Below are 12,044 nucleotides of genomic sequence, written 5' to 3'. Positions count from 1 at the left end.
AATTTTAAACTTTTATTTTAAAAATTATTTATTCGTATTTGGTTTAATTCTATTTATTAATTTATCTATTTATTTATTTATTTATTTTCTTCCCCTTTTTTTTCCAGTTGCTGGAATTCTGGATACTTGGAATTTTACTGTATAATTTTCTCAACAGAAATTTAAGCATAAAAATATAATTAATATTTGGAATCTCCTCTGTATTTGCTTCAAGCTTTGTTTCAGAACTTGATCTTTATTTGACTTCTACTTTTTCATTCATAGAAACACAAGCAGTCGTCTGGAAAAGCTAGCTAAAGATTTGGAAGATGAGGTACAGCTTCTTTTAATGTATTCTGATCCAGTGGTCCTTCAGTTTTTGCCTGTCATTTGAATTTGGTTACATGAACAATTTGGCCTTGTTTTTCAATACTGTCATCTCATCTCTTGAACTTCTGATGATTTGTTTGACCAGAAGAGCAGAGTGAAAAATATACATCATAATCCTTTGGTTGGCCTGATATGTATAAGCAAATGAAATGAAAGATTATGCTTGAAGACAAGAGGGAAGTCATGGATAGGATAGCAACTGGAATGTAAGTTATAGAAAGATTAGTTTGATTAAATCTTAGTCACTTTTAGGAATGCATCATTTTCACTGTTCAATGACCTGTTAGAAAAGACATTAGTTCAGCCTTTCATTCCTCATTGGATTCAGTTCAAATCCAAGGGTACCAAAGGACTGAATGTTGTTCAGGTTGTACCTCTTTAATCCAGCGATGTTGGGACTTGGCTTTTGCTGGACCACAGAAAGTGCCAGAAAACAGAAATGGACCCCTAAGGGAACTCCCTATGTAAACATATCAAAGGAAGAACAAAGATTAAAACAGGAAATAATACTGTGGGGCAGCATGGTTAGTGCAACACCTTCACAATGCCAGCCATCAGGACTGGGGTTCGAGTCTCCTGCGGTCTGTACGGAGTTTGTACTAGCGTTGGCAGATTCAAACGTGTTAGACCATGGGAGTTGCTGGACCACAGAGTGCTGGATACGAGAGGTACAGCCTGTATCACTATTCAATGAAGAGGGATAAGTCAGGAAAATGCACTTTGTCAACTTAATATCTCTGTTGAGGAAGTTAATAGATGCTACTATAAATAACAAAATAAAAATCTGACCTGATGTACTGTCCCACCAAGACTATCAGCAAATTGGAGGAGCACCTTCACTCTGCACACCAGTGACAGAAACCTCCCAGGAGCCATCCATTGTAGTTCTGTGTCACACTCCCACACTCGCATGTCTGTCCATGGTCTTATGCACTGCCCCACCAAGACCACCCACAAATTGGAGGAACAACACCTGATTTTCCGTCTGGGCACTTTTGAGCCAGATGGCATTACATCGACTTCCAGTTTCTGCTAACCTGCTCTCCTCTTACCCTCCCCTTTCCAGTTCTCCTCTCTCCCTTTCCCCTCCCTTCATCTAGCTATGCCTCCTCCCTCCCTTCTCCACCTATCACCTCCTGCCTTTGTGACCACTTCTCCTCCCCACCCCCCCCCCCCCACTCTTTCAGATGCCTGCAGACATTTTTTTTTAATACCTTGATGATGGGTTCAAGCCCAAAATGTCAGTAATGTATTTTTACCTTTGCTATAATCAAGTACACTGCCTGGCCTGCTGAGTTTCTCCAGCTTAGTGTTACTTCAACTGTGGTGTCTGCAGATTTTCGTGTTTTACTTCTGCGTGGAAAGATGTGGATTGACCAGAATATATTTGTTGAATTAAAAACCTGGGGGGACAAAGTGGGGGTCGTGAAGGATGAGTTTGAATCCATCAAGAAGGGTGGTGTAGACAATTTTTTAAGCAGGAAACGAGTTCAGAAATCAGAGGTGAAGAGGGACAGAAGTCCTCATGCAAGATTCTCTGAAGGTTAACTTGCAGGTAGAATCAGATGTAATGATGAGTCTATATAAGGCATTGCTGAGACCATATTTGGAATATTGTGAGCAGTTTGGGCCCATATCTAAGGAAGCATATGCTGGCAATCGAAGAAGTTCAGATGAGGTTAATGATAATGATCCTGTGAATGTGAGGGTTAACGTATGAGGAGTGTTTGATGACTCTGCACCTGTACCTGCTAGAGTTTAGAGCGATAGGGTGGATCTCATTGAAACCTACTGAATATTGAAAGGCTGGATAAGTGGATGTGGCAAAGATGTTTCCAGTTGTGGGAGCATGCAGGACCAGAGGACATTGCGTTTAAATAGAAGGAGAAATTTCTTCAGCCGTAGAGTGGTGAATTTGGAGGTGAAGACATTGGGTATATTTGAAGCTGACATTGATATGTTTTTGATCACTAACAGTGTCAAAGGTTATGTATGGGAAGACAGGAAAATGTAACGAATGGTTTAATTCTGTTCCTCCATCTTCTGGTCTTAATCATCCTTGGCACAGAGAAAATTTGGTCATTTCAGGGCCCAATGGTAAAGATGGTGAAATGGAGTGAAGCATTTCAGTTGAATTTGGTGTCAATGAGTGGAATCATGTACTAGTGGAGAACTCATGATTTTGCTAATGGGTTGTATATAAATGAGGGAATTCAATGGTTTTTGAGAAAGGAGATCTTGATGTCCATATATGAATGACTTTAATTATAAAATGCAAAGTTAATGAAATAGTTTAAAAAGGTTCCTAACTACTTGGATTTGTAAACAAGTGCAAAAAAAATGTACTGGATTCTCTTATCACTGCTTAATGCTTAGTTGGTGAATTCATTTGAAAAGTATCAAAGAGATTTAAATAATTCATGTGTATATTTGGATGTTCATATTTATTCCAGTTCCAAGAACTATGAATATCTTTGCCTTTGGGGGGTTGCATCAAAAACTTAACATAGGAATTCACTGTTTTAATTGAATGTACAGAAACTAATGGAGTGTTTGTCTAATATCTAGTGTGAGTTCCAGGCTAGAAAAAAGATCTTCGTGCCACAAGACTCACACCACCAGGTTCAGGAACAGCTGCTACCCCTCCACCATCAGATTCCTCAATGACAAACTCAATCAGGGGCTCATTTAGGATTTTTGCTTTGGGACTTCTTTGATTTTTTTTCCTCTCTGTATTGCAGAGTCAGTTTGCTTATATATCTTTATTTGAGTAGTTTTTTTATTACACTACCACAAAGGGGTAATTCTGTCTCGCATGTAGGAGAAAGGATCTCAGGGTTGTATATGATGTACTCTGACGATAAATCTGAAATTTGAATCTGAAGAATTGCTGACATTTAATTACAAAAAAAATCTCAATAACAAATTGTCTTTCCATAATCTGTTTTTAACTGCTTTGCTATTAGCAGCATATTCTATTTGGATATTCTTCTATTATGAAAAATAAATAAAATGCTGTTATTATGTGAAAAAGAATTGGTAGCAAACATGATTTGACTTTGCACATTTTGAGGCAACAAGAATCTTGACATAATGATCTGAATTTATATGGAGCTGTGTTTAAATCATTTAATAAATAGTGTAAAAATTTGAATTCTGCTGAAAATATCATGGACACTGAATGAAGCAGCTTCTTTTGCTGAAAATTTCTGTAATTTTGCTTATTTTGCCAACATTTTACATGATGACTAAAAAAAAATACAAACTATGAATGATGAATTAATTCAAAAGATTGACCATATTGTTTTAACTTGTGTCATTTTACCATATTTGTGGAGATGGGCTCTTACTTAGGATGCACAAGGCTTTGATTGTTAATTAAACCTTTGATCTTTAGATGACATGCAGAAAAGATGTAGAATCCGCTTTAAGGCAGTTGGAACGAGAAAAAGCACTTCTTCAGCACAAGAATGCAGAGTATCACCGTAAAGCTGAAATGGAAGCGGATAAAAAACGTGGTTTAGAAAATGAAGGTAGGATCAAAATTATGTACCTCTAAGTCATGTAACTTGAGTTCTGATGTAAGTGAAGCTGGCATTTCAATTAAGTTTCAAGATACCAGAGAAGGAAATGAGTGGAATGGATTTTCCATGCAATTTGGAAGGCAAAGTATGGGCATGCACAGAGGATCAACTGATGACCTAAGGCGCTGAGGCAAGGTATCAAAACAATAACAGATCACAAGAGAACCTTGCAAGTCAATGACAACGACACCTCCCTTCTAGACAGACTGAACATCTTCTAAGCACAGTTTGACAAGAATGACATCAAAGAAAGCTCTATCTCCATTGAAGAGCAGGCCCCTTGCGTAACTACGACTGAGATGAGGATGGTCCTATCCAGGGTGAACCCATACAATGCAGTGGAACCAGAGGACATATTCAGCCAGGTACTGAAGAACTGCGCTAACCAATCGACGGATGTCTTTATGAAGATATTATAAGTTGACTGGCAGATAGGCCGACCCTTTTTTAAATGGTTTTACGATATGTCCGGTGTATAAGTTGACCCCCCCCCCCCCCCATTTTTTGGGCTGTTTGGGCTTCCTGCAAAAACCCAACATATTTTAAAACACCCCAATCACGAGTAACAAAGCTATAAAATATGTTTTAAAAAAAACCCCTCAGCCTACCGGATAGGAGCAATGATGGCACATGGAGCTGGAGCGGCGACATCGTGCGCCTGGTGGGAGCCTACCAGGCAGGACCAGCGACGGCAACCTCAGCGTCCCAGGTAGAAGCGGTCATGGCGGCATCCAGCGGTGGGGAGGTGTGAGGGAGCTGCAGTGCTGGCGTTGGGGAGTTGCTTTCATCATTGACTTATACACCAAATCGACATCAATCCATTTTTTTTGGTGAATTTAAGGACTCAAAAGTAAACCTGGGGTACAAGTCAACCCCCTCCCCAACCCCCATTAGGAATTTTTTTTAAGAGTTTCACGACTTGACTTGTATGCCGAAATATACGGTACTTGAAGAGTACAAAAAATGCAAGGGAATACTCAAGAAGGAAATCAGGAAATTAAAAAGAAGATATGAGGTTGCTTTGGCAGATAATGTAAAGGTGAATCCAAAGAGTAAAACGATAGTAAGGGATAAAATTGGTCCCCTAGAGGATCAGAGTGGTTGTCTATGTGTGGAGCCTCAAATAATGGGGGAAATCTTAAACAGTTTTGTTTGTATCAGTATTTACTCAGGAAACTGTCATTGTGCATAAGGAAGGAAGGGAAACAAACAGAAGTGTCATGAAACAGATGAAGATTAAGGAGGTGGTGTGCTTGCTGCCTTACAATGAATAAAGGTAGATAAATCCCCCAGGGCTGGATATGATATTCGCTTGGTCCTTGAGGGAAACTAGTGTAGAAATTGCAGGGGCCCTGGCAGATATATTCAAAATACCCTTCACCACAGGTGAGGAGTCAGAGGATTGGAAGGTAGCTCATGTTGTACCGTTGTTTAAAAAAGGCTCCAAAAATAAACCAGGTAGTTATGGGCCAGTGAGCCTGGAGTCATTCTTTCTTCTTCTCCTTCTTTGGCTTGGCTTCGCGGACGAAGATTTATAGAGGGATAATGTCCACGTCAGCTGCAGGCTCGTTTGTGGCTGACAAGTCCGATGCGGGACAGGCAGACACGGTTGCAGCGGTTGCAAGGGAAATTTGGGTGTTGGGTTTTTCCTCCTTTGTTTTTTGTCATTGAGGTGGGCTCTGCGGTCTTCTTCAAAGGAGGTTGCTGCCCGCTGAACTGTGAGGCGCCAAGATGCACGGTTTGAGGCGATATCAGCCCACTGGCAGTGGTCAATGTGGCAGGCACCAAGAGATTTCTTTAGGCAGTCCTTGTACCTCTTCTTTGGTGCACCTCTGTCTCGGTGGCCAGTGGAGAGCTCGCCATACGGCTGCACCATTTCATCGGATGCAAGGATCGACAACGAGATAGACAACAGACTCGCCAAGGCAAATAGCGCCTTTGGAAGACTGCACAAAAGAGTCTGGAAAAACAACCAACTGAAAAACCTCACAAAGATTAGCGTATACAGAGCCGTTGTCATACCCACACTCCTGTTCGGCTCCGAATCATGGATCCTCTACCGGCATCACCTACGGCTCCTGAAGTCATTAGTAGGTAAGTTATTGGAAGGAGTTCTGAGAGAGAGAGGATATATATGTATTTGGACAGTCAAGGACTGATTAAGGATAGTTAGGCTGGTTTTGTGCGTGGTAGGTCATGTTTAACAAATCTGTAGTTTTTCGAGGAGGTTACAAGAGGGTGGATGAAGGAAAGGCTGCGGATGTTATCTGCATGGACTTTAGTAAAGCCTTTGTCAAGGTCCCACATGGGAGGTTAGTTCAAAAGATTAAGACACTAGGTATCCATGGAGAGGTTGTGAACTGGATTCAAAATTGGCTGTGTGACTGAAAACAGAGAGCTTCTCAGACTGTAGTCCTGTGACTAGTGGTGTGCCTCAGGGATCTGTGTTGGGGCTGTGTCTGTGTCTATATCAATGATCTGTGTCTATATCAGTGATCTGAATTATAATGTGGTAAATTGGATCAGCAAGTTTGCTGGTGACGCATTGTGGACGTGAGGAAGATTTTCAAAGCTTGCAGAGGAATCTGGACCAACTGGGAGAATAGGCCAAAAAATGGCAGATGGAGTTTAATGCAGGCAAGTGTGAAGAAATGTATTTTGAAAGGGCAAACTAAGGTAAGACTTGCATAGTAAATGGTAGGGCACTGAAGAGTGCGGAGGAGCTGGGAATATAGAAACATGGTTGCCTGAAGGAGATGTCTCATGTGGACAGGGTTGAAAAGAAAGTTTTTGGCATTTAAGCCTTTATAAATCAAAGTATCAAATGTAGGAGTTGGGATGTTGTGTTGAAGTTTAAGACATTGGTGAAGCCAAATTTGAAATAATGTGTGCAGTTTTGGCTGCCTAACTACAAGAAGGATATCAATAAGATTGAAAGAGTGCAGAGAAGATTTACTAGGATGCTTCCTGGTCTTCATGAGTTGAATTACAGGGAAAGATTAAACAGGTGAAGACTTTATTCCTTGGTAGCGAAGAAGAATGAGGAGAGTTTTGAAAGAGGTTTTCAAGATTAGGGTTTTCAAGATTAGAGACAGAGTAGATGCAAGTTGGCTTTTTCCTCAGATTGGGTGAAATAAATAGTTTTATTTGTTTAAAAGGTCATAGTTTTCAGATGAAGGGTGAGAGGCTTAGGGGGAACTGGGGGAAAGTTCACTCAGAGAGTGGTGGGAGTGTGGAATGAACTGCTCTTTAATGTGGGGCCGATCTTGAGTTTTAAGGATAGATTAGATAGATTCATGGATGAGAAAGGTCTGGAGGCTTATTAATGGGAGCAGGTCTGTGGGACTAGTGGAATAGTGGTTGGCACAGACTAGAGGGGCCGAATGGCCCATTTTCTGCACTGTAGCATTCTATGGCTTTAAGGCAGCCATCATCATCCTGGTACCAAAGAGGGCGACAGTAGTCCCTTTCACACTGGCAGCTTGTCCTATTACTTAATGGCCAATATAACTGGTTAAGGGGCAACAGTGTGAAAGCCTCTTAATTGACACGAATACATCAAATCATGCCAAGGATAGACTGCCTAGGTAGGTTGTATCATCCCTGGGGTCATCTGACGCCCGTGTGCTGATTAGCCCAGTATGAAAGGGACATCGACTATCCAGAGATAAAGTAGTGACACATTGATGACATTTTTGTGTGAATGCAGGAATGTGAAGGAAACAAAGGATTTTTTTAAAAAGGTATAAACTTTGCTGACCTATATAAACCTTTATAAATTTCTAAAAGACCATGGGAAAGTTGCAGTGAGAGAGAGAGAGAGAGGGAGAGCGCTATGGCAGACCTGTCTTCCCAGAATTCTGCGCGGCCGGGAAATCCCTCCATGAGTGCTGCGTGCATACAGCCCTTTGTCTGCCGCATAGAATTCTGGTAGGGAAGGTCCACCATTACTGTTTCCCATGGTCTTTATAAATTGTGCTCTATTGGCACTACCACTTTTCTATTGTCTTTTATAAATTTTATAATTGTTTATTTAGGTCAGCACAAAACAGGGGTTGAAGGGCTCATACTGTGCTTAATGTGTCACTCAGATGTCACTGGTGGAGGATAGACTCCCCTATCTCCAGGGATGCCTTGTGATGAGTATGAAAGGACCCAGATAACAAGTTAACAGTGGTTCAGTGTGCACGGCAAAAACGACTTCTTTAACCGGTTCACTGAATGGTCAATTTACTGGTTAGCCAGTGTGAAAAGGGCTCGTAAGAGGCCTCAGTTACTACTGCCCAATGACACTGACCTCCACCATTATGAAATGCTTTGAGCATCTGGTGATGGAACATATCAAAGCGTACTTTCCAGAGACACTGGACTCATTTCAATTTGCTTACAGATGCAAACTTCCAATGACAATTCTATAGCCTTGCCCCTTCGGAGACTACTGAAGAAGCTGACCTCACTAGGGCTCAACACCCCTCTCTGTATCTGGATTCTGTGACTTCCTATAATAAAGACCTTATTCTGTTTGGGTCAGCAGCAGAATGTCGAACACCTTTATGCTGAGCATTGGCACACCTTTGGGGCACATGCTCAGCCCGCTCTGTTCACGCTACTGACATACAACTGCATCGCCAGATCCAGCTCCAACAGAACCATTGTTTGAAGATGATACGACGGTGTTGGCCTTATTAACAACAATAATTAGAAATTCAGAGAAGAGGTGGTAAATCTCGTGAAATGGTGCGAGAATAACAACCTATTCTCAGTGTGGACAAAACAAAGGAGATGACTGTAAACTTCAGGAGGATCAGGGACAACCACCCTCCTCCACACACTAATAGCTTGATTGTGTAGAGAGTGCAAAAAACCAAGTTCCTCAGAGTCTACTTAAGTAACCTATCCTGGACACATAACATCTCACTTGTCAGAAAGGTCCAACAGCGACTACACTTCCTTAGAAAGTTGCAGCAGGTGAAGCTACCGAGCATCATTCTTTGAACAGGAGCTCTTTTGAGAGCATGCTGGCTGGCTGCATCACAGTGTGGCATGGTTGCTGTAGAGCATCAGATCAGAGTTCAATCAACAGGATCATAAAAGTGGCAGAGAGGATCACTGGGGTCGCCCACCCTCCCATTGATGAGATTTACCATGATTGTGTAAGATGAGCTTGCGAAATCAAGGTGGACCCCTATCCCACACACTGCTTCTTCCCGTACTCCGTTCAGAACCAGTGCCACAAGGCTGAGGAAGAGCTTCTTTCCATGAGTAAAGAGACTGCTAAAACAACTCTCCATGACTCAACTATTTATTTAGACTATTTTAATATACAGGTACACAATCCTTTATCTGGAACCCTTGGGAGATAGTGTGTTCCGAATTTTGGATTCTTCTGGATTTCGGAAAGCCAGATTTAAGTCCACCCGAATTGTGCTGCCATATCCACCCCACCCCCATTCAGTCGTGCTGCCTTCTCCCCCTCGCTCGCCCAACTCGCGCTGCTATCTCCCCACCTCGCCCACCCGTCTCGCGCTGCTGTCTCCCCCACCTTGCCCACCTGACTCGCGCTGCTATCTCCCCCTCTCTCCCGCCCGACTCGTGCTGCTGGTCTCGCTCGCCTGCCCGACTCATTCTGCCGGTCTCTCCCCCCCCCCCCCCCCTCACCTGCCCGACTCATTCTACTGGTCATCCACCCCGCCCCGCCCAACTCGTGCTGCCGGTCTCTCCACCTCGCCCACCCAACTCGTGCTGCCGGTCTCTCCCCCTTGCCCGCCAGATTTTAGATGTCCGGATAAAGGACTGTGTACCTGTATGTACTTTGTATATGTATTGTTTGTATGCGTGTTATATCGGTATGTGTGTTTGCTCTGTTCTTTACAATGGACCAGAGTAGGCTGGTTGTACAATCAAATGACAAATAAAGATGAATTTGATTTTATTTTCCTTGGTCTCGAAGAATGCAGGAGTTCCACATATTTGCTTTTGAGCTTGGAAGGTACAAGGAGGCAAGATTTAAATAGATATTATTCCATTCTGGGCAATTTCTTTTTGCATAAAAGTTAGAACTAATGGAATTAAAACCACATCTGAATATGTGCTCCCTCTTTCTAAAGGGACACAATTTTAGGTGAGAGGTGGCTGTAACTTGACATTTATAGAACAAGAAAAGGATTTTATTCTGTGCGATCTCCTGCTTGCAATAGAGTCATACAGTATGGACCAGGCCCTTAAGCCCAACTTATCCATGGTAACTACAGTAATCTGAGGTTATTCCATTTGATACAGATCTCTGAAAACCCATCTCATTCATATCTCTGTCCAAATGTATTTTGAACATTGAAATTATACTTGCTGCTTTTGCTCCCTCAAGTCATCAACTTTTATTTATCGTTCATACGATGATCGCACCTTAGGACAAGATTGTATTTCTCCAGGACCACGGAGCATATTTACGTAGATATAAGTTAGGAGAGCAGTTAACACATTAAAATATTGAGTCATATACACTGAAGGGAGAACAGTTTACATGATGGATGTGTGGAGTCTTTCACATTATTATTGGTTACCGCCTGCATTGAGTGTAGTAGATGTCCTTCAAGCTCGGAAGAGGTTCCCCAATGATTTTTCCACTGACTTCGCTTTTCTTGTGGACCGAGGTGCTACAGCTGCCAAATCAAGTGGTGATACAGTTGCACAGGATGCTCTCAATACATCCTCTGTAGAATGTAGTGAGGATGGAGGCTGGGCTCATTCAGGCAGTTCATTCCCAATACAGAATACTCTGAGTGAATTGTGTTGTTGTCTTAAATTTATAAACTGGGTACTCTTCTTCATCCCATCTCCCTAACTTCTGTGACCTTGGGTGGAGCTTGGCTCCTAAAGAAGTCTTCTTCTCCCACCTGTACAAAGTGAGAAAGTCATCCTTGATGTTAAGTATCTTCTGATAATCTGCATACCCAACTTCCAGTTTTGTCTTGTAGTTGCTGTTCGTTTAACTGGATTGGAATTGTTTGAAGACACTTTTAGCTCTAAAGTATGAATGTTCATCTCAGCTGGAATGTTGTCAAGGCTCATACTTTAAGCTGTGTTTGAATTTCATTGTTTCTTGATTCCGCATAGAATATGATTAGCTGAAGACAAGAAGAAGGCATAAGATGGTGCAGACAGTTCTTCTTTCCATCATGCTTGATTAGTTCAATAAAAATCTTTTTAGTGTTAAGAACCATATGAATAATGAGTTCAGGTCCAGAATAAAAAGGATTGTGCAAGAGCACTTGCTGAAGCATCTTGCAAATGTTTCAACTTAGTTTTTGGCAATTATTGGCTTCATCATCTCTAAATATATGCCCAACACATGTTCTGCTTTTTATTTGCCCATCACTTTAATAACCATCACTTTAAGAACCTCAGCAGTTTGACGTCATATTTTTACTGTGTAATCACTTCAGTGGATATGAACTCCTCTCTCACAGTTTAATGTTATCATTTTAGTTTTAGGATTGCTTGGTTCTGAGATTGAATGTTTGCATTATCTCCTCATTGAACGAGGATTGGTCCCTGACATTTGGTAACAGAACGATGAAGAATATGCCACATACTGAAATTATAAATTAGGATAGTGAGGTGTGTGCCTCATGGATAATTATTTTTGATTCATGAGATCAGTTATCAATTTATCACAGTTTAAAGTGTAACTTCAGTGTGACAATAGCACTTCATTTCCACAAAAAACCATGTCATGGACTCATTCCTCTTTTTTGTATCTGCAACAGATAGTTGATAAGGGCAATGTCAAATGGGTTTTGATTTTCTTTTCCATTTTTCTGCAGGATTGCAACTATACCTTTCAGTATTTCCCCAGCTCAGTCAAGAGTGGTGCAACTCAGTATTACAGTATATGTTGCAATGATACTCTAAAATGACTCTTAAGGATATTGATTAATTAGTGGAAGAAGGAAGTGCTGATAATTATCAGGTTTTCTTAACCGTGATTGACTTTTTGCTTTGATGTTAAATTTGATTCAGTGATGTTAAAGATAGTCAAGTTCTTGTCATCATTGCTGAGCTTATCCTGCAAGTGGAAAGAAATGCACAGCA

General features: G+C 41.4%; 1 protein-coding gene across 7 annotated transcripts in view; it reads left to right on the top strand.

The window, feature by feature from the left end:
* LOC138736582 (rho-associated protein kinase 2-like) overlaps positions 1-12,044 on the top strand; it is a 177,333-nt gene that overhangs the window by 94,594 nt on the left and 70,695 nt on the right. For all 7 annotated transcript variants that reach the window (XM_069886317.1, XM_069886316.1, XM_069886314.1 and 4 more), the window contains 2 exons: positions 265-313; positions 3,767-3,902. In XM_069886317.1, the coding sequence (XP_069742418.1) occupies positions 265-313; positions 3,767-3,902 (185 nt within the window). The remainder of the gene's footprint in view (positions 1-264; positions 314-3,766; positions 3,903-12,044) is intronic.

The sequence above is a fragment of the Narcine bancroftii genome, chromosome 6 (assembly GCF_036971445.1).
Source record: "Narcine bancroftii isolate sNarBan1 chromosome 6, sNarBan1.hap1, whole genome shotgun sequence".
NCBI classification, from domain to species: domain Eukaryota; kingdom Metazoa; phylum Chordata; class Chondrichthyes; order Torpediniformes; family Narcinidae; genus Narcine; species Narcine bancroftii.
This window is presented reverse-complemented; position numbering and strand designations above follow the sequence as displayed.